The sequence below is a fragment of the Zootoca vivipara genome, chromosome 14 (genome assembly GCF_965207765.1).
Source record: "Zootoca vivipara chromosome 14, rZooViv2.hap1.1, whole genome shotgun sequence".
Classification (NCBI taxonomy): domain Eukaryota; kingdom Metazoa; phylum Chordata; class Lepidosauria; order Squamata; family Lacertidae; genus Zootoca; species Zootoca vivipara.
This window is the reverse complement of record NC_142597.1, coordinates 32,474,658-32,497,975: the sequence shown is the minus strand read 5'-3', so window position 1 is coordinate 32,497,975 and position 23,318 is coordinate 32,474,658. Positions and strand designations below refer to the sequence as shown.

Below are 23,318 nucleotides of genomic sequence, written 5' to 3'. Positions count from 1 at the left end.
TGGGATGGAATACTGGGGCAGACAAGTCACAACAATTCCCAGAGTGTCCACATGGAGGACTCACCTGGAGGGACACCTGACCAAGGCTCAGTTTCCTGTTCCTCCAGACACGCAGATGAGATGGATTAGCTGGCAGATAAGCCCCTAGCCAGCAGCCATTCTCTCTCTTAGCCATCTCTTCTTCAATGGGAACACATCTCCAGAGAATCTACAGTTAGGATGGTTCTCCCTCTCGGCCTGCTGCCAAGAGTGAGACCAGATGGAGCCTTACTCTACTAAGTAGACCCCAGATGTACATATTTGTAACTTTTCTACGTAAGCCTGGCTTTCTGAGATTATGCCAGATTATGCCAGGGGATTTGCCAGGAAGTATAATATTGTTGTAGAGGTTCTAACAAACCTAACACTCACGTTTTGCTGCGCACAAAAAGGGCAATGTCACTCTGCTGATATTGGAAGCTTGATAACACAAGCTTGGATAGGATCTATCTAATAATATATCCTAATCCACATCCCTAACATTCCCACACTTTGTAGGACATAATCGTCAGTTTGGACTGTGCCTGGAAACAGACTGCTAGCCATTGAAGTTGTCTTAACGTGCTTCCTGTACCTGGGCCCAGACACCAGCTTCCAAACCCTTTCCAAAGGCTACATGGGCAACGCGACTCCAGCACTCGCCCCTCTGAAGCTGTTGGGTGTATGCCGCCCTGGGCGAAACCCATGGACCTCTCCACCAACCCACTCACCCCGTTGGCGGCTGGATTTTCGTAAAGTCGGGGACCTCCTCTTTCTTCTTGCGGAAGAAAAACCAGTACGTCAGCAGGCCGATGATGATGGAGAAGAGGAAGACGTCCATCATGCTGAAGGGGACCGAAGCCTCCGGGGTCTTTGCGGAGGGAGAGTCATCCTTGGATGATGCTGTCCCCATGGCAACGGGAAAACTAAAGCGAGGAGGAGAAAGAGATAGCCGTCACATGTCACATATCGGTTTCAGGTCTTGGCAGGAAAGCAGACATTCTGGAACCACAGCAACCTCCCGGGGACACGAGCAGGGATCAGCTCTGTAGTGGCGAGATGCAGCCTCAGAATATTGTGAAATAATAATAAAGAGCACCTCTGAGCATAGCCAGAGTTTCTTAAACAGAGTAGCCACAGCCACCTACAGAGAGGCGCAGGTAGTGTGATGTATATGCTACAACTTTAGGAGATTTGAGTTGAGATAAGAGTTTGACAGCACACTGTCAGCACTGCCACACCTTATAAAATTTCGCAAGGCATGTGGGAGGATCATGAGTGCATCGGTGAGTCTACTCCACAAGAGAGGGCAAATACTCCTTTTCTCTCACAACGGCACAAGCTTTATCCTGCCTTTCTAGATGTCAACTTCAAGGCAGCTCGTGTTATTCTTTGCTACAAAAGAGAGCATGGCGTGACGGCCGAAAGAGACACACAATCCAGCAGCACCGAAGAACAACTTCATAAAGAAAGCCACCTTATACTGAGTCAGACCACTGGCCCATTTAGCTGAGTACTGTCTGCACTGACTGGCAGCGGCTCTCCAGGGTCTCTCCCAAACCGATGTGGGGATTGAACCCGGGACCTTCGGCCTGCAAAGCAGGTGCTCTAACCACCGAGACACTTGAGCCTTTCCCTGTTGTTCTGCGTGTGGATTGTGTTTGGCTTTCACGGGGCCACAGAAAGAAAATGACAGTGGCGCCCGCTCCAGAATTTGTTTTATTCTGGATTGCTTCATTTGATGTTTTAATGTGCTTTGCAGTTTCTTCTTTAAAATATAAAGTGGTATAGAAATGAAATTAGTGACAATGAAGCACCTGGGCTTTTCCTCTGTGTTTTAGCTGGGGGTTGGATGTGATAAAGACACAGCCTGACAGCAGACCAAAAAAATTGGTTGCCTGTGTGCAAAGCCATCGTCCCTCCTCTCCATCACTGAAGTTTCCACAGTCCCTTCGCTCGCTGTCTTTCTCACCCAGCAACCCCCCTCTCACATCCTAAAATAAATAAAACCTAGCACATATGTGTCATGGGCTGTCTGGATGCAGAGGAGCGGTGCGAGGCAGCAGCTGGGGGACCCCCTAGGGAACCCCCAGGAGAAGGCAGCTGAGAGCCAGAGGACTGGTGGTGAGATGGGCAAGGAGTAGTCAGAGGGAGAAGAGGGAGCAGACTGGGAGGAGGAGGTGCCGGAAGCTGAAGAGGCAACAGGGTTTAGTGAGCAGGAAGAGGCTGTGGCAGAGAGCAGTCCAGACTCAGAGGCAGAAGCAAAGGATGGAGAGGAGAGGGGTAAAGAGGCAGCTGAAGAATCCAGGAAGTCTCCTGCTGCAACCAGCTCCCCTTCCTCCTGGTCTCCCAGGACACACAGAGGAATGAAAAGAGCAGAGCAAAGATTTGTTGTGTGCAGACTGCATGGGGGAAAGCCTAGAGAGGAGGAGTCTGAGAGAGGGGTCCTTGCAACTGCATCATCGGGGCAAGTCCTGCTAGGAAGAGTTGTGGAGGCTTGAGCTCTGTGGTTCATATCCTTGAATAAAGATTTAACTTCACTGGCCTGGGGTGATTTTTGTTGCTGACCTACGCCTGAGGCAAGCCCTGATAATATGCAAAGCTAAGCAGAGTCTGATTAGGGCTGTTTCCTACATCTCAACTTTCAGAAAGACTCCAAGAAAGCTGTGACTCTGGAATTGAGGGCGTGTGAAGAGCCAACAGGTTGTGTAAGGGGGGGCACTTTCCATGGCTCCTCAGTGCGCACCTTTCCTGCTTGAGCTGTGGGAGGGGGACGGCGGGGGAAGAGGCTCAAAGACCCAAAAATGTCCTCAGGTGATGTAAAAGGCACAGCCCTTTACCGAGTGCATTTTTGACCTTCTGCCTCCTGAAAAGAGCTTTCCCTGCAAGGAAGAGAAGTGGGCAGGAAATTGATAGAGCATGGCGGTTAGCAGTTAAACAGGCCAGGCAGCATTGGTGACCTGACAGGTGTGTTTATAACAGTAAACGGAGAGGACACACTCTGTTCTGCATGCATTCATCTGCATTTCAAGCCAACCTTTGCCAATTTCAGCAGGCTGGGGGCTGGTGGGAGTTGCGACCCCAAATTACTCAGCCCCAGCCCACTGCAGTCCAAAACATCTGGAGGTGGTAAAAATAAATGGTGGCAGCCTCTGACGTCTTAAGACAAAGGATGCTCTGATGTCACAGCATTCCAGCCAATGGCAAGCCTGAGGGGCAGGAAAGGGCAAAGGGTGGGGTCCAAAAGAGTGAGAGAGAGATGAAATGGCAAAGCGGAGAGAGAGAAAGAGGCAGCTTAAAGACCAAGGTATGTGTGTGTATATGTAAGAAAGGATTTGAAGCGGGAGTGGCACAGAGGAATGAGGAGAATGCTGGAGAAGTTTGGTGAAGAGAGAAAGGAGGCAGAGTTCAAGAGAGGGCAACATTTGTATTCCAATCTGGTGCAAGAATGCAGCTGGATTAGATCAGGTGGTCATGCTTCTGTGCCTTGAAAGCAAAGAATCCTTGTGGACATGAAAAGAGCCCCAATTTATATCAGGTCAGAAGCTCACCTAGTCCAGCATCCTTTGGGAAAGGCCGCAGCTGAGTGGAAGAGCACCTGCCTTGCATGCAGAAGGCCCCAAATTCAATCCCCAATTGGCATCTCCAGGTAGGGATGGAATATCCCGTGCCTGAAACCCTAGAGGGTGCCTGAGCTAGAGGAACCAATAGTCTAGTTGCGTATAAAGCAGGTTAGGAAGTGCCATAGCTCAGGGGTAGAGCAGGTGCTTTGTATGCAGAAGGTCCCAAGTTCCATCACCAAGGGCATCACCAAGTAGGGCTGGGAGGGTTCCCTGTCTAGAACCCTGGAGGGCTGCTGCCAGTAAGTGTAGACAACACTGGATGAGATGGATCAATGTTCTGACTCGAGAGCCAGTAGTGGTGTAGTGGTTAGAGTGTCAGATTAGGACCTTGGGAGACCAGGGTTTAGCTCTCCACTTGACCACAAAGTTCCCTGGGTGACCTTGGGCCAGCCACTGCCTCTTAGCATAAACTACAGTGGAACCTTGGTTCCCGAACGGCTTAGTTGCCGAATAAATTGGCTCCTGAACGCCGCAAACCAAGAAGTAAATGTTCCGGTTTGCAAATGTTTTTCAGAAGCCGAACATCCGACGCAGCTTCTGCTCAAGTGCAGGAAGCTCCTGCAGCCAATCGGAAGCCGCGTCTTGGTTTTCGGGAGTCGAACGGAATGGGGCCGTGTTAGAAACTCAGATATATAAGCCAATCGCCAAATAGGACCTTAAAGCTTGGTTATGGTATGTCTAGGCCAGGCATCCCCAAACCGCGGCCCTCCAGATGTTTTGGCCTACAACTCCCATGATCCCTAGCTAACAGGACCAGTGGTCAGGGATGATTGGAACTGTAGTCCAAAACATCTGGAGGGCCGAAGTTTGGGGGTGCCTGGTCTAGGCGCCATTCTTTCTCCCCGTGGGGCTTGTGGTTCTTGATGTCCATTTCATTTCTACGCCATTTTTATATTTTAAAGGGGGGAAAATCTTCCAGCTAAGGATTGCCACTTTGACATCTTCCTAACTGTCCAGATCGGTGCCATAAAAACGGAACTCCTACCTCTCCCTGCTGGCCTGGCCTCTCAGATAAAACACCTGGATTTCTCCCTGCCGTTCTTATTGCTGAGCGTGGGCAACGGGGCCAAGAATTCCCTACAAAGCTATGATTTTCTTGGGAGAGTGTTAACAAGCAAGACCTGAGAGTGTGATGTGTGGCCAAAGGACTTCCTCACCCTGCTTGGAGTGGTGCAGGTACCAGGTGACACTGGAGAGCTGCAGGAAGAGAAGTGGTTTGCCGTCATCTCATCCACCCAACACCCCATTTCCAGGCAGGCAACCTGGTACTTTCCCCTATTCCAGGCCAGCTGGTAAACTTGACATCAAAACGTGGGCGAGGAAAGAGGCCGGCGTGGCAACTTTTCCCGGCACAACGGCCCACGCACAACCACCACAGAACGGAAATGCCTCCTGCGGGCCGCTGAGCCCAGCCTCCCTCAGACATCGTGCCGGCTCTCTGCGCTCCGGAGTCGCGTTGTGCAAGCAGGGTTGATGCAACCGTGGAGCAACGCAAGGGAGGCTTATCTGCCTGTGTCTGGGAAGGGCAGCCGAGAGTCACGTTCCTCAGGAGCCAGGTGAACAGCTGAGAGGGCAGAAGAGGGACAAAGGACTCCAGGGCAAAAGCTTCCCTGAACAGTGCCTAGCACTATGGAAAACCAGTTCTGCTCATTAGAAAGAACTTGGAGGCATTTAAACAGAGGTTGGGTGGCCACCTGTCAGGAATTCTTTGGCTGTGAGCCATGCACTGCAGCGGGGGTCAGACTAGATGACCCCTGGTGTCCCTCCCAACTCTGTGATGTTATTTTTGTTTTGCTGCCTGTCACAGATCCCAATCTGAAAGGGCTGTAGGCTCAGTGCTCTGCTCTGTATGGAGAAGGTTCAATCCCTGGCATCTCTACGGAGGGTTGCAAATATCCCCTGAAGAGCCACTGCCAGCCAAATGGACCCAGTGGCTTAATAAAGCAGCATCCCGCATTCCTGTTTAATTCAGTCATTCGTCCGGAGGCATGAGGACTAGAACCTTAGTTTGCTTTTAGGTGACGGGCAACAGCTCAGTGACAGAGCATCTGCTTTGGAGGCAGAAGCTCCCAGTTTCAATCCCCAATGGCATCTTCCAGGTAGGACTAGGAATGTCCCCCCCCCCCCTGGAGAGCGGCTGCCAGTCTGTGTAGACAACACTGGGACTGTTCGACTCAGATCAAACTTCCTGCGTCAAAAAGAGCATTAACTGTCTGTACAAAGTTTTTTATCACCCAGAAAAGAAATTAAATTAAGTGCATGACTTTGGGCCCAGTGGTTCCCAACCTTTCTAGCATGGTGACCCCAAAGTCCCAATTTATTTGGTGAATAGCAACCCATTGATTTATTGCCACAGACCTGCCTTTGCCATCCACATCTGAAGGAAACATTTGCCTGAAATTACCATGAAGACCCACCACCTGGTTTAAAGAGTAGCCCCATTTTAGCCATGCACAAACCAGTGTTGGAAACTCAGGTATTTAAGCTAGGCGCCAAATGGTTCCTTAAACCAAGGTTACAGTCGCCAAAACAGAACGTCTAGTTGTCATTTGGGGGCAAGACGGCTCTAAAGACTTCTTTTTCAAACGATGGACTGACTGCGATTGATTCTCTGTTAAACACCTGGCTATTTCAGATGACAATCATGAGCTAGGTTAAGAGCTTTGAGAACGTAAAAGAAGAAAAGTCGCTTGATCCAGGGACAGTCCAGATATATAAAACGGTCTATTCCTACCTCTTTTTTCTTAATGGGGACGCCCACCATTCATAATGTAGGGATACTCTTCCCAACTCTGAGCAGGGCAGTGGGGTGGGATAACTGAAGACAAGCGACCACAATTAAGTAGAACGTTGATCGCTGCTCCTGCACAGGACGCACCGAAAAAGCGTTTTGCTTCCTGGAATTCGTTCGGATGGTGCAGATAAAATACACCTGATGGAATTCTGCAGGACGTGGTCTTGGTGTGCGAAAACAGTCCAGAACCAATGATCACCCCCAGGCATGCATCTCCAGATGGTGGAGACGTCAGCCGCCATCCTGGCCCCTGGGCATCTTCACTTGGTCGCAAGGGCCTGATCGTCAGGTGCAAAATGCACATGGTGCCTGGCTGCGTTGAGGTCCCCTTCCAATTCTATAATCCAGCTTCATCCAACATTGTTCTTCAGGCAAAGGAAGGTTCCATGGCCTGTTCCCACCCCCCACCCCCCAGATACTTTTAATCGGAGGCGTCCGGGTTTGAACCTGGTCCCTTCTGTATGGGAGGTGGGTGCTCTACCCCCGAGCAGTGTGGCAATTCCTACCTCTCACCTATATAGAAGCAAATATAAACCACTTACCACCCAGGTAGACCAGTGCAAAGGGTTGCGGATGAGTGGAATGGAACAACTGAAACTGTTGATAGGGCAGGCAACTAACTTACTCAAGATGCAGTGGGAGGAGGAGGAGGAGGATGGCACGCAAACGCCTAGGATTTCACCTGTCACTCTCGCCTCCCACCCAGATCTGGGTGCGAGTTCCACCCACTGGGAAATGTGCTGTAACCCCATGACACAACAGAAGCCTTTGACTCTTCCCAAACTGGTCAGCATTATTGCAGAGGGAATTATTATTATTTTTAAAATTAAGAATGTCAGGCCAGTAACAGGCTAGTACCAGGAAGTGTGTAATGTTTGACGCTTTACTATATTTTTATATGTGTTATTGCTGTTGTTGTTGTTATAATTATAATTATTGGTCCTTTCAGACTGTAAGCCTGCTGACAGACAGAGCCCAACCCCCTAAGAACCACAGATTCCCCATCCCTGGGGCAGACAATACCGGTACAAGCTGGATAGACCAGTGGCTTGAGTTCATATCAGTTGCTTCCTATGTTCATTACGCAAGACTCCAGCTAAATCAGAGCCCTCATCTTTTCCTCCCCACCCGCTCCAAATTTAGGACTGCATGGTCCTTGGGGCAGGGACCCATTTGCTTATCCAGCTACCCTTGATGATGCAGAAACTGGCCGGGGTCTCGTTTAGATCTCAGAAAACCCCTGTTCTAAAAGAGCTGCATGGGATGAGAGTCCATTTTCAGGCACAATTCAAGGCGCTCATATTAGCATTTTAAGGCCTCCCAATGCTTGGAAGCTTCTTTTCCTACAGACTCCCCCCCCCTTGGGTGCTGCTATCAGCAGAGGGGGTCCCTCTTGGCTGTTCCCCTATCCTCAGAGGCTCAGTGGGGTTGGGAGCGGGCCTTCTCTGTGGTAGCCCCCTGAGCTATGAACTCGCAAATGCCGAGGACGCGCCTCTTCACCCTGGCTTTTGAAACCTGAAGTCAGGTGTACGCTTTTTGGGTCCACCCTATTTCTGCGATTGGAAGTTGCTTTAAACAGTTTTTTTAATATCGTGTTTTAATTGCTTCCGCCTGCCCTGGCACCCTAGGGCGAAGGTCCGTCTAGCTTAGCATTGTCTACACAGGCTGGCAGCAACAGCTCTCCAGGGTTTCAGGGCAGGGACATTCTCAGGAGGCGACAGGCTGAATCCCCAATGGCGTCTCCGGGTAGGGCTGAGAATGTCCCTGCCCTGAAACCCTGGAGAGCTGTTGCTGCCAGCCTGTGTAGACAATGCTAAGCTAGATGCTGTACCCCCTAAACCTGGCTGGTTAAAAGTAATACCAGCCAGGTGCATCTGAAAGAGGAGAGGGCAGCACCATCTGAAAAGGGGCAAGGCAAGGCTTTCAAAACCACATGCCACCAAAACATTGAAAGCCACAATGTCGTCTCTGCTGACGTTGCAGGGTTGGCCACCGCAAAACCCAAACCGCTCAGGTGTTGATCCATTTTGAAGAGCACACCTTGTCCGAGAGCATGCACAGAACCCGCCCAGCTATAATGTTTTGTGCAAAGATTAGCTGTAGAGTTAGGGTCAAGTTACATTCTCTGCCCCACGTGTCTTACGTAAGAGCCATTAAACACAGGGCTCTTTGGGTCTCTTGCAGCAGGCGTACACGTAACACACACAAATGACTCCAGGCAGCAAAGAAATATTATCCGAGCATATTTGCTTTTTGAGAGCTGCTCCTCTTAATCTGCCCACTAAATGTAATTTGGGTTTTATTCAGACAAGAGGCTATAGAAAGCAAAATGGGACTGAAAGAACTTCCTGAGTGTACATAATTTGGCGCAATTCGCAGAATTTCATATAGAGAATAGAGAAGTAGTTGCAGTGACCTCAAATGGAGTCGATCTGACATTTAAACACTCAGCCTGAGATAGGAAAACATCTTCCTGACAGCCCCTCTTGAACAATACTGAGATCCTCCCCAGCTCTTTCGCCAAAAAGATTTTTAAAAATAAAGAAGTCAAAATTCAAGAAAAGCGATTTTGAAACCAACGCTCCTGCTTTCTGAATTCCTTTTCTAGAGAAGATGTGGGGAACCAGGGTAGATAAAAATCAATGATTTTTAAAAAATAAAATAAAATGCTTTTTGAGGAAAATATATTACCGTCCGAAGGTTATTCCATCATGAAATAAAGATTAGTTTTTAAATTATGTAGAATAAGGTTGTATATGTTTAATTTTTGGGGTAAATAAATTCCATTAATCCATTCACAATGTCATGCTCTTCCAGAGGTTTTTGTAAGATTATTGGGCAGTTTCTCTGCCTACAAGATATTATCACAGATGCTTGGTTTACTTTTGCAGTTCTCAAAACTGAATTTGACTCAACAGAGATCACATGCCTCTTCTTCACAGCAAAAATGTTATAACATGAACAGAGTTGAGAAAAAGACCTTAAACCTATTGTTCTACAAACCTATGAATACAGAAACAACCCCTTCAGTGCTAAGTTTCAAGACGTTCAGTGAATAGAATAGAAACAATATTTTTCTGATTGTTTGGAGTGGACAGTATTTAAGTTTTTCATGTGTAGGCTGGGCTGACAGTCTAAGTTTCTTAAAAGATATATATATTGTTTTTGTTTAGCCAAATTAGTTAACAAACATGGATGTTTGTTTAAGCAAATAACATATGCTGCAATGTTATTGTTTCAGTTGAATGAATCTATTTAAATTGTTATTAAGGTAATGATTATTTTTCTCCTTCCTAAGTTCAACAGTAAAGTTGTCCAAATATGAATGATTAACCTATTAAACTGGGGATAAAAAACTAATATGAAAAGCTGTTATTCTAAAAATCTTCATCTACTTGCATATTAAAGTTATACCAGCAAGAATTAGTCTTTATGTAGAAAACTATGATTTAAATCAAGCCTTACTGACTAGTGATTTAAATCGTGATTTAAATCGTGATCAGTTTGATTTAAATCAAATCCACCCTGTGCGGAACCCATTCCTCTGGACCAGAAGACACAGCTAACCAGCACAATCCCTACCTCCTGCTCTAAATTGTATGCAAATACACACAAAGAATCATTAAAGTGTTCTTTAATCTACTGCCTTCCAGATGTTGCTGGACTACAACTCCCATCATCCCAGGCTTTTGGCCGTGCTGGCTGGGGCTAATGGGAGTCCAGCAACATTTCAGAGGACCCCGTGGACCCCATCCCTGATTTAGAGGGAAGCGTTGTAGCTCGCTGGGAGAGCACCTGCTTTTGTAAAAGATTCCAGATTGAATCCCCCAGCATGGGGCTGGAATAAACCCCTGCCTGAAAGCCTAAATGGCTACTGCCAGTCAGTGTAGATGATGCTCAGCTAGATGGACCAATGGTCCAACTCTGTCAAAGGCAGTGTTTGTATGGAATGAAACAGTCCACTAATCAGGGGGTCTAGATCAGGGATGCCTAAACAGGGGTCCATGGATCCTAGGAGGTCAATGGATGGGCTTCAGGGCGTCTGTGGACCAGATTTCCCCCCCCAGTGCAATAAAGTAATTTGCATGCAACATTTTGTGTTTCTGTGCATTTTTCTGGCAAATAGCTTCCATCAGATTCTCAAAGGGATCTGCGGTCCCAAAAAGGTTAAGAGCCACTGTTCTAAATGGTGGTTCTGTTCAATTCTATCAGTCCACAATAGGTTACATAGAGAAACCTGCTTTTGGACAAGCCAAACCATGATGTCTAACTCCACACATTTTAAGAGTCTGACAAAGGGTCTTCCACTGGCAATTTGTCACCAGCCAACTGGACCCCTTGAACCAAGAAAGTTATCTCACAAATATCTCACAGGGGGAAGGGACCCTGAGGATCATCAAGTCCAACCCCCTCCAATGCAGGAATATGCAACTGTCCCATACGGGGATCGGACCTACAAACCTTGGCGTCGTCAGCACCACTCTCTAACCAACTGAGCTACCCAGCTGTCCAACTGGTTATCCGAGTTAACAGATGAGATACTATCAAGGACACAACCATATGCCTAGCTGTTAATATGATAACAGCATTAGCCCCCACAAGCTCACTTAGGCTGCAATCCTAGGCGCGCTCATTTAGGAGCACGTCCAATTCAACTCAATGAGGCAGATTTCTAAGGTTACAGTCACATTTTGGAACGAGCCGTTCCAAAAATCCTGCACTGTACATCCTTGATCACACTACAAGAGGAATGTGGATCTAGTTTTAAAAAGTATGCATGGCATGACAGAAATAGGTAGATAAAATCCCCCCCCTCTCAACATCTGGAGGGCAACATGCTTTGGAGGAAGGGTGAGATAAAGAAGTGGGTGGCGCTGTGGTCTAAACCAGTGTTTCCCAACCTTAGGTCTTCAGCTGTTTTTGGACTACAACTCCCATCATCCCTAGCTGGCAAGACCAGTGGTAAGGGATGATGGGAATCGTAGTCCAAAAAACAGCTGGAGACCCAAGGTTGGGAAACACTGGTCTAAACCACTTAGCCTCTTGGGCTTGCCAATCAAAATGTTGGTGGTTCGAATCCCCGCAATGGGGTGAGCTCCTGTTGTTCTGTCCCTGCTCCTGCCAACCTAGCAGTTCGAAAGCACGCCAGGGCAAGTAGATAAACAGGTACCGTTGCGGCAGGAAGGTAAACAGCGTTTCCGTGCGCTCTGGTTTCGGTTGCAGTGTTCAGTTGTTTAGTCATGCTGCCCACATGACCCGGAAAGCTGTCTGCGGACAAACGCCGGCTCCCTTGGCCTGAAAGCGAGATGAGCGCCGCAACCCCAGAGTCGCCTTTGACTGGACTTAACTGTCCAGGGGTCCTTTACTGTTTTTTTACCTTACATAAATAATGTACCTGGAGGCGTGGGCCCCAATAGTTCAGGGAAGGTGATTTTCAGTATTGGATTACTGCAACGCACTCTGTGTGGGGCTTCCCTTGCCCTTTGATCTGGAAGCTGCAGCTAGTGCAGAATGCTGCAATCAGATTGCTAATATGAGTGAGACCTTTTCAGCAAAAACAAAAAACGGAAAAGCACCAGTTGCCAATTTGCTACCAGGTCAAGTTGAAGGTATATAAAGCCCTTAACAAATTGCCCCATATTTTTTAAAAAAAACCCAAACCTTACCCCATATGCACCCACTCAACCACTCCAACCGCAGAACTAGCACTGTGGGGCAACATAATACCCATTTTTTATATATACAGTACTTGCCTTTGATTGTTTATCAATAATTTTAAGGCTTTGCTTTATATTTTTGCCAGCCACTTAGAGGTTTTCTTACAATCAAGTGGTATATAAAACTTGTTACACAAATAAATCACTTTGCACTTCATAAGGAGGACCATGGAAGGACAGATCGTGAAGCTGAGGCTCCAATACTTTGGCCACCTCATGAGAAGAGAAGAATCCTTGGAAAAGACCCTGATGTTGGAAAAGATGGAGGGCACAAGGAGAAGGGGACGACAGAGGACGAGATGGTTGGACAGTGTTCTCGAAGCTACGAACATGAGTTTGACCAAACTGCGGGAGGCAGTGCAAGACAGGAGTGCCTGGCGGGCTCTGGTCCATGGGGTCACAAAGAGTCGGACACGACTAAACGACTAAACAACAACAACAAGGAGGACCAAACAGCTGTGTACAGCAGTCAATATAAAAACTTCCAACGTATGTGAAAATTGAATACTTATAAAAGTTAGGGTTGCCATATTTCAAAAAGTAAAAATGGACAATATTTTTTATCTTTTTTGGGGGGGGAGCAAAGCTGCTGGGTTGGTTCTTTTTGCAAAATCTCCCCCCAAAAAATTATTTGTAAAGCTATTTTTAAAGAAATTTGACCAACAAAAATTCAACACTTCCGACGTGGGTTGCCATACGCCCGGGTTTTCCTAGACGCTGTTTTCAACAGACAAATCCCATATATGGATGGCAGCCCTACAAAAGTGTAAAAAGAAATAAAGCTGTAGCTTCCCGGGCTGTCCCTACAAGGCAATTTCCACTTTCAGAAGCAATTTGAGAGGAATTATGGGAAGACTGCATGGAATTATGGGAACATGACCAAGGCAAGATTCGAGGATTGTCAGGGTGGTGGTGCCCAGTGCCAGTGAGGTGGGCATGGTCTGTATATTCCACCCATCGCACCTCAAGTAGACCAAGATGCCCCACCAAACCTGGGAAAATAACACCTCACATGCCCCCAGAACGGCTCCAGTACAGCTTTAAGAGCAACATACAGCCATAAGCAACAGGGCAGTTATATAATACCAAAGGAGGCATTTATGCATTCATAATGCCAGTTAGCAACACAATCTCAATACCAGGGTGGGGATGAGAGTCTCTTTATTCAAACAGAGTCTCAGGGAGATCAATTACAGCTTAGCCACTCAACACAAGCCTCTCCAAAATGGCTTGCAAAAGAAGCTCAGAGAAAGACTTGTCCCCAACATTGCGAGAGACTCTTTAGCTATGATTCCTGCATTGCAGGGGGGTAGATTTGATTACGCTTTTGAGGTCCATTGATAGAAACAGAGATATATAAGCCAATTGCCAAATGGTACCTTAAACCTAGGTTACGGTTGCCACAACAGAATGTCTAGGTGCCATCTTTCCTCCTGTGGGGATTAATAAATAATAATAATAATAATAATAATAATAATAATAATAATAATAATAATTTATTATTTACACCCTGCCAACTGGCTGGGTTTCCCCAGCCACTCTGGGCGGCTTCCAACAGAAAAATGAAATAAAATAATCTATTAAACATTAAAAGCCTCCCTAAACAGGGCTGCCTTCAGATGTCTTCTAAACATCTGATGGGAGGGGCATTCCACAGGGCGGGCGCCACTACCGAGAAAGCCCTCTGCCTGGTTCCCTGTAACTCGGCTTCTCGTAGCGAGGGAACTGCCAGAAGGCCCTCGGCGCTGGACCTCAGTTTCTGGGCAGAACGATGGAGGTGGAGACGCTCCTTCAGGTATACTGGACCAAGGCCGTTTAGGGCTTTAAAGGTCAGCACCAACACTTTGAACTGTGCTCGGAAACGTACTGGGAGCCAATGTATAATAATTATACAGTCATACCTCAGAAGTCTGTTTGACTTCCAAAATGATCGGGAACCAAGGCGCAGCTTCCAATTGGCTGCAGGAAGCTCCTGCGGTCAATCTGAAGCCGCAATGGATGTTCGGGTTCCAAAAGACGTTCGCAAACCAGAACAATCACTTCCAGGTTTGCGGCGGTCGGGAGCCAAAACGTTCACCTCGCAAAGCGTTCGACTTCCGAGTAATATCATTTCTATATTGCTTTATATTTTAAAGCAGAAATCTCTACGTGGTTTACATCACATCAAAACATCAAAGTAAACAATCCAGAATATAACAAATGCAAGCTTCAAGGAAAAGATTTCAGATCCTTCTCTAAGTGACATCTTGCTTTCCTCATATTTATTTACCTACTTAATTTATAGAGCTGCCCCATACCATACTCTAGCAAGCCAGCAGGGTGTACTGGTTAGAGCGCCGGACTAGGACTTGGGAGATCAGGGTTTGAATCCCCATCAGCCATGAAGCTCACTGGGTGACCCTGGGCCAGTCACAGCCTCCTAACCTACATCACAGGGTCATTCTAGGATTAGCCAAGGAGGAGAGTGAACCATGTACTTCTTGGGGGGAAAGGTGAAATATAAATGCAATAAATAAACTCTTCTGTTTGCCTGGTTAAGAAAGCTGGAGAGGCCAGCCAGATGGAGAGATGTCAGTCACCAACTTGGCATCCAGAGATTTCCTTGTGGTTGCCTCTGGACCCACACCAATACCAAAATGTGCTCACTGCCTAGGGAATTTTGAATGCTGTTACAACCCTATTGTCTATTAAGCCTACGGTCTCCTGATACTTTTGTCCACAATTTGCCTTCAGCCCCCAGCCAGTAAAAGTTATGCTGTACAGTTGATTATTTACCAAATGCTTGAGGAACTTGGTCTCCAATATATCTTGGGTTGATTTCTGAATTTCTTAGATATCCAAATAATCTGACTATCCCCAAATACTGCCAGGATGGCCCCTGACATTTCCACCATTTGGCGGAACATGCCTGGGGATCCTTGGATCTTTACTGCTTTTTCACACACCAGCAACACATCTTGTAGAATTCTACCCGTTAAATTTTATCTGCACAATCAGAATGAAATTCAGGAACCAAAAAATTGTATTGAAAAATACGGCTTTTGAGGCATCTGGCCAAAAAATGGCAACTAGGCATTCTGTTTTGGTGACTGTTGCCCAGCTTATATATCTGAGTGTCTAACACTTGGTTTGCGCATGGCTAAAATGGGGCCACTCTTTAAACCAGGTGGTGGGTCTCCATGGTATTTTTATGCAAATGCTCCCAGCGTCCTTAAACTACAGCTCCCAGAATTTGGGGGGGGGGGAGCCACAACCGCTTAAAGTGGCATCAAAGCACTGTGAATGCATGGGATGACCGTGGCCCTAAACCAGGCATAGGCAAACTTGACCCTCCAGATGTTTTGGGATTACAACTCCCATAATCCCTAGCTAACAGGACCAGTGGTCAGGGATGATGGGAGTTGTAGTCCCAAAACATCTGGAGGGTCGAGTTTGCCTACGCCTACCCTAAACTTTCTCCCTTAGAAGAACTTCACGGCAGGGAAAGAGAAATATTACGCAATGCAAAAGTTTCATGAGACAAAGTGGTTGGGGTGTGGGAGGGAGATGCTCAAAGCACCTGGCCAACCATTCCAGGGCCAGTTTCAGTGCATTCTGGGGGACATGCCAAGCTTGGCTGGCACAGAGACCCTGCCAAGTCATGGCAAAGGTTATCCCAAAGGACAGTCAGTGCCAGACCAGGACTGCCCAAACAGCTTAGGCTTGCTGGGAGGCCGTGTCCTAAAGGAAGCAATGACGCCCTTGAGCCAACAGGTGGCACTGTCCTTTTAAATCCAGCTGCCTGGCAAGGAGCCAGACCCTAAGCAAAAACCTGAAGTTGCTCCTTCCTCAAGTGTTGGGAAGGAACAAGCAAAGTCGAGGGCCTTATGCAACAAGAGAGAAATAATTTCCAAGAATCACTGGATGGACCATGCGGCTTTAACAAACAATGTGCTCGGGAAGCTTGGACCCAAAGCAGGTCAGCGCAGCCAGGGGTGGAAAGCAGAACACTCTGAACAACAAACAACGAGCAACACATCGGCCAATAATATGACGACACTATACTGTTTCAAAATTCATAAACAGAAGACATATAATATGTGCATGGAGTCACAAACTAATAAGAGCCAAACCAATGTTCCACGAACAGGAATGGCAGGAGTCAAAGATCACTGATGGTGGGTGTTGATCAGCCTGCTTTTAAGTGATCAAGGTCACACACACTAGTTGCTGGAAACTTTTGGAAGTCCAAGGGTGCTTTTGTGCTTGGGTCCTGTATGCAGGTTTCCCTGGCTACTGTGAGTACAAGATGCTGGACTAGATGGGCCATTGGCCTGATCCAGCAAAGCAATTCTGTTAAACTAATCCAGGGGACTCATTCCCTTTTTTGTGACTATCCTCCTTCAGTGCTATAGAGAGAAGAGAGGACCAAAACTATGGGAAGGTCTTGTGACTTTAATTACCCCCCCCCAATCTTTTACTGGTTTTAAACAGGCATGGGGAAGGAAATGGGTACTTGTGGGTTTCATTAAGCTACCCACATACACACCCTTTGGCTGGGTTTGCCCTAGCCAGCGCTGTTTTTCACATCTTGATTTTTTTTTTACAAAATATTGGTTGCATTGCATAGTTTCTTGTTTTTACTACAGTACTTTGCAAATCAGCTGGAGGCCTTGAATGACGGGCGGTGCAAAAGTGGCCTAATAAAACATTCTCCTATAATCAGAGTCACTACAATCTGCTACTGACATCTGAAGTCACGCCTAGCATTGAAGAGTCACATGACCCTAAGACGTGCCTGGTTGCTGAATCAGGCCAAAGGGATTTGGGGGGGGGGGTTATAGTCCAGCAACCTGTTCTCACAGTGGCTAACCAGATCCCTTGTAGCAGCCCACAAGCAGGACCTGAACACAACAGCGCTCAAGATCCACAGCATACTGCCTCCGACACCAGGGGACAGCATATAGTTCTCAGCCCACCTATACAAGTAAAACATGCTTTGAAAGGCAAGGGGAATAAAAAGCCATCTACCAGAACTCCCAAGCAAAACCAGGTGAAAGACGTCTGGGTTTGCTTGGGGAAAAGCTGTTGATGCCCATGCTCCAGAAAAGACTGGAGTCCAGGGAGCATGATAGTCAAAACATTCCTTGCTGTCACATCTAATCCCAAAGAAGTTGGTTCTTATTATCCACGGTCCAGAAAACTGAACACGTGCTCCTGGCTCACAAACACTGTGCTTATTCAGGAGGTCCCTGGTGTCCACGTTGCATAACCCCCACAGCAAACAATGCTCCAGAATCTGGCCTCCATTCAAAGAACTGTAGGGTTGGAAGGGACTCCAAGGGTCATCTAGTCGAACCCCCTGCAATCTTTCGCCCAGCATGGGGCATGAACCCACAACCATGAGATTGAGAGTCTCGCGCTCTACTGACTGAGCTGTCATCATCATCCCCATCATTATTATTACATATTTATCTATCCCCTGCCTTTTCCCCTGTAGCTTCTTTCCAGAACACAAGCTCTCTCTGACAGACAATTCTAGGAAAGTATACATGTAGCCAGGATCAAAGCCCCAAGGTCCAGAAGGAAGGAGCCCACCCTCAACACCAAGGATGGGGAACACCCTGTAGTCCTCACTACGTTTTTTGGACTCGGGCTCCCCGCCCCCAGCTACCATGGCCAATGGACAGGGATGGTGGAAGTTGCAGTCCAGCAGCATTCAGAGCGGCACAGGCGGTCCAACCTTGAGACACATCCATTTACAGTATTGTCTTTATATCCCATCTTTTCCCTCAAAGGACACATATACGGTTCTCCTCCCACCTATACACATTTCATCCCCACAACAGTAAAAATCTGTGCGTATGATTGCTGTTTTTAAAAGGCTTTGATTTTTATCTGTTTATGCTGGGGAACTCTGGCTCTTCGAAGCGTACTCCTTGTTCCTCAAAGAAGACGGAAGCAGCAGCTCCAAAGGAACTCAGAAGTCGCAGACTTAGCAAAGACATAATACAGTATATACTTTAAGACCTTAAAAGAAAATTAAGAGGTCTGAGTTCACGTCATTCCTCCGCGTCCCAAGTGAACCCAGGAGTCCAGCACCATTCGCATTTAACTAACTTTAAGAGAAACCCTATGACTCCTGGTTCTGTAAGACACCCTTGCAACGCCCCCTTAAAAAGGGGACCCCCGATTTATTTAGTTCAGGCACCCCCAAACTGCGGCCCTCCAGTTGTTTTGGCCTACAACTCCCATGATCCCTAGCTAACAGGACCAGTGGTCGGGGAAGATGGGAATTGTAGTCCAAAACATCTGGAGGGCCGAAGTTTGGAGATGCCTGATTTATTTGTTTGCTGCCTTCAGGCGTCCGGCCTCCGCTCACATCTTCCTTTTCAAAGCAAAATGGACCCAGGAATCCGGCTTCTAACTCTCTTCCTCTTTTACAAATGAAAGGGACCCAGGCGTCGGGCTTTGACTCTGTATCCCCCCCCCTTTTTTTTTAAAAGGACGCAGGAGACCGACCTCTACTCTCCCTCCTTCTTTCAAAAACAAAAGGAACCCAGACGTCCGGCAGATTCTACTCTCCACTTTCCACCCACCCAGTTTCTAAAAGGGACCCAGGCGTCCGGCCTCAGCTCTCAGCCTCTTTAAAGCAAGAACGACCCAGGCGTCCTGCTTTTCTTCCTCCTCCCCGCCCCCCGCCAAGAACCCAGGCGTCCGGGCCACTTCCCCCCGCCACTCACCTAGGAGCCCCCTCTAGAAAGCGGCGCTGGGAAGTGCAAGCCGGCAGCAGCAGCAGAACCGAGCAGGCCCTTCCCTTCGCGCACGGACCGAGAAACAGAGAGGGAGGGAGGGAGGGGAGAGGGGGCGGAGCTAGAGGCGGGAGGAATCTACCACTGAGAGACGCGGGGGAGTAGCAAACGGCATCCCCTCCACCGTCCCCGTTCATGGCAAGGCGGGCGCTCCCAACGTGCCTCTCAATCTTCCTCTCCCACTCTATATGCGCGCGTAATGGTACATCCTATGCTGCTCGGAGACGAAGGGAGTCAGACTTTAAAGGGACGGCGCATGCGCAGTTGGGGGAGTGGGATTCCAGAAGGCCAAGTAGTCGGGCCTTTTGCAAGGGGAACCAGACTGCAAGTTTTGTTTTAGGTTAAAACATTTATGGCGCCTTCTTTTTGGAACAGAAGCAGCAGGAAAATATGCATTAAACAAAGCAGCAAGGTGCCAAACTGGCCAGGCTGACTGGTCCAAAAGTCCCTTCTGAAGGCTTAATAATAATAATAATACAGTAATATCATCACTGACTCACCGGGGGTGGAGTTTACTTTCAGGAAATGGCAAAACCCATTTCTTTGCCTCTAATGGAGTTCAGCCTCACCATGAAACAGGCCCCCAGGAGAGGGCTGCTGACATTTCCTCACAATTCCAGAGCTTCAATCAACAGGAGAATTTATTAAGGCCATGGGGCTGCCTTTATATAAGTAATTATATAAAACTGTATGCTAATAATATGTAACCTTATTCATTGTAATCTTGATGATTTTAATTATATGGTGGCACCATTGTGCGCAGCGTTTTACATCCTGACTTGCGCTCTTGAGCCAAGCTCATCCAGGGCCAGCTCAAACAGCACTGCGCGCTCTGTGACAAAGGTTGTCCTCACACTCAGGTTGGCTTCTAGCGTACCTCTGAAGTATCTTTTCCCCTTTGTTCCTGTTCCAAGAATATAAGAAGAGCTCTACTGGATCAGGCCAATTGCCCATCTAGTCCAGCATCCTGTTCTCACAGATGCTCTAAAGTGCTAACTAATAGTTCAGTAGGTAGAACCCCACAAGCAGGGCCTGAACACAAGAGCTCTCTCCCTTCCCACAGCTTCCAGCAACTGGAATCCAGAAGCAATGCTGCCTTCCGACTGTGGAGGCGATCTGTAGCCATCATGGCTTGTAGCCGTGGATAGCTCCCCCCTCCACAAATTTGTCCCATCTTCCTTTGAAGCAATCCAGATGGGTTGGACCATATTTTTTTGTTGCTGTTGTTTGATACTGATTAATCAGTCAATCAATCAAGCTCTCTCTCCCCACCCTCCTCTTTTTTTCAGGTATCCTGTTGGAGCTATCAGGATAAGCCTAGAAGAGACAGCAAAGCTTTTCTGCCCAGAATTAGATGTTCTGCCTCGATACAAATCAAACCCAGTGTGTTACATTTTGAACCTGGCATAAACGCATCTAAAGGTACTGGTGGCTATGGCAAATATGTCTGCGGGTGTCATCATTCACCAGGGCCAACCTTATCCTTGTTCTTACAGTAGCGAGCCAGATGCTTGTGGGAAATCGCCAAGCAGGACATAAGTGCAAGAGTATTCTCCTCTTCCTGTGGTTTCCAGCAACAGAAGCATTTGATGCCTCCCATAGTGGAGCCAAAACATAGCCATTATTGCGTCTAGGAGCTATTGATATCCTTACTCTCCAAGGCCATGCTGGTTAGCGATGATGGGAGTTGGAATCCAGTAATATCTGGCTGGCCTCAGGTCCCCCACCTCTGGTCTACATTGATGGGCAGCAACTCTCAGGGTTTCAGGCAGGAATCTTTACCAGCCCTACCTGAAGATGCCATTAGGAATTGAACATGGGACTTTCCGTTTGCTAGGCAGAAACTTAACCAATCAGTTGGCGTCCTTCTGTTCAAATCTAAACCACACTCTGGGACACGGGTGGCGCTGTGGGTTAAACCACAGAGCCTAGGACTTGCCAAACAGAAGGTCGGTGGTTCGAATCCCCATGACGGGGTGAGCTCCCATTGCTCGGTCCCAGCTCCTGCCAACCTAGCAGTTCAAAAGCACGTCAAAGTGCAAGTAGATAAATAGGTACCGCTACAGCAGGAAGGTAAACGCCGTTTCCGTGTACTGCTCTGGTTCGCCAGAAGCGGCTTAGTCATGCTGGCCACATGACCCGGAAGCTGTACGCCAGCTCCCTCTGCCAATATGAACACCGCAACCCCAGAGTCGGTCATGACTGGACCTAATGGTCAGGGTCCCTTTACCTTTTAAACCACACTCAGCAGCTATTCCCACGGAAAAGCATTTCTTCTAAGCAAAGGATTCTGCCGCTTCCATTTTCAGCCCACTTCCGTAAAATAAAATAAAAAGACCCCCATAAATCCATGGGACTTGCTGTCAAATAATCACATTTGGGAGTGAGAGGAGGATACATTTTTGTTGCTAGAGGCTCAAAAGTCTTCTGTGGCCAGAAGAGCCTTTCGCCAGCTTTGTGGTGTTCTGTTCACCAGCTGCAGCCATTCCTGGGCAGGGATAGCCTGACCACAGTAGTCCATGCGTGGAGAACCTCGAAACTGGATTACTGTAATGCACTCTGTGTGGGGCTAGCCTTGGGTCTTGGTCAAAAGCTCCAGCTGGTGCAGAATGTGGTGGCCAGATTGCTGATGGAGGCAGCTGGCTAATAGTATGCAACACCTTTGTTAAAAACAGCTGCACTGGCTGCCCATTTACCACTGATCCAAGTTCGAGGTCATTGCATTGCAGTCCACTCTTGGCTTACACTGGGGTTATGTTCCGGGAATAGAGCCTGAAGCTAGAATCAGATATAGTCAAAACAACCCTTAAAAACCATAAGAAGCACAGCACTTACCACACTCCCCCAGCTGAGTGCGATAGTGGGTGAGATTACTGACAGTCCCTCCTTCCCCCCCCCCCAAGCATGTAAAGCTGTAATTGCACAAGTTAAATGCATGTAAATTGTGAATCGGCTGTAATTTACAGAGCCCTGAACTACTTGGGTCCAGGGAACAAGGGACTTGCTGAACCCTTATATCACAGCTCAATCGCTGAGATCATCTGTAAGAGCACCACTGGTCATTCCCTGGGTTGGCGAGACTCATTTGACAACAACCAGGAGCTGAGCCTTTAGTGCATAGCTGCCAAGTTTTCCCTTTTCTCGCGAGGAAGCCTATTCAGCATAAGGGAAAATCCCTTTAAAAAAGGGATAACTTGGCAGCTATGCTTTAGTGTCATCAGCCCAGTCTTGCAGAATGCTCTGACACTGAAGATTTAGCAAGCGGCTTCTGTGCCAACTTTTAAACACCTACTGAAAATTTTGCTATCCTGTCAGGCTTATGACAGGCAATTGTCAACACATCTTTCCACAAAAGCCAGCTGATTTCTGATTTCAGCTTTCTGATACTGTTTTTCTGGTGTGGTTCCATGCCCAATTGTTGTATACTGCTCTGATTTTGGTGGGGGTTGAGAGCCACTAACCTGTTCTGAAGTTGGAATTGAAAGTTATTCCAAGGATCCCCAGCGATAGTTCTTTCTTATGCAACCCAGCTGACGTAAACGTTGCAAAGTCCACACGGGAAAAGTGCCACTGGATGAATGATGAACTTGATTTATCCGAGCTGGCTTTGCCCCTTGCTCTGGATCTTAATACGCAGCTTCGCATTGGAGTTTCTTATTTATCCTGAAGCCTCTTCCTGCTGGATTCAGCCTGTGCCAGAGGTCAGTTGTGGAAATGGGTGGAGGTTATGTAGGAGGAGGGTGGAGACTGATTGGCTGGCACAGCTGGCTTCGTCCCAATGGGGAAGGCTTTCCAAAATTGGAAAGGTGGCAAACTCTTCAATGAGCCATACCCCAGGGAACAGTGTGCAACCCTTTGCAATCTGTGATATTTGATGTATTTTAATGTTTGTAGGAAGCTGCCTAGAGTGGCAGGGGAAGCCCAGCCAGATGGGCGGGGTATAAATAATAAATTATTATTATTATTATTTGCTGGTGGAATGTGGTAATTCATGCCTATTTGCTTCCAGGCCAGATTGCCCTGTTGCCACAGTCATGTTGCAAGAGACATCACTTTGTAAAATAGAATAACAATGGTTAGAGTTTTGTTTGTAAGTTTAGGCTGATTATGGAAGCTGGAGACACATAGGCATGTCTTGCTCTGAGCTAGACCCAAAGCTGACTGTGGGGCTTCCCCAGAAACCTTATAAGGAGACCAGATCTTTCGGGGTGTTAATGCTGTGAGCCCTTCCATCCTATGCTCAGGTGGTATAGATGTGTAAATAAAACCATATATCCAAAAGACACCACAGTCTCCATTGACCTTCATTCCAAGGAAGCCAAGCTGTGAGAAGCTCAAGGACCCCAAAGTCTCTCACCACTCAGAGATTAGGGTG

General features: G+C 47.5%; 1 protein-coding gene across 3 annotated transcripts in view; it reads right to left on the bottom strand.

Moving 5' to 3' along the window:
- The window catches only part of POR (cytochrome p450 oxidoreductase), a 60,229-nt gene extending 37,585 nt beyond the window's left edge, over positions 1–22,644 (bottom strand). Inside the window, exons 1-2 of one of the 3 annotated variants that reach the window (XM_035138969.3) lie at positions 22,405–22,644; positions 750–944 (exon numbers count right to left, since the gene is read on the bottom strand). In XM_035138969.3, the coding sequence (XP_034994860.3) occupies positions 750–931 (182 nt within the window). In that variant the 5' untranslated portion in view covers positions 932–944; positions 22,405–22,644. Of the gene's footprint in view, positions 1–749; positions 945–13,531; positions 13,581–18,874; positions 19,025–22,404 lie in introns of those variants that run through there. The other 2 variants (XM_035138967.3, XM_088657735.1) reach the window with 2 other exon arrangements.
- Positions 22,645–23,318: the final 674 nt, after the last annotated feature.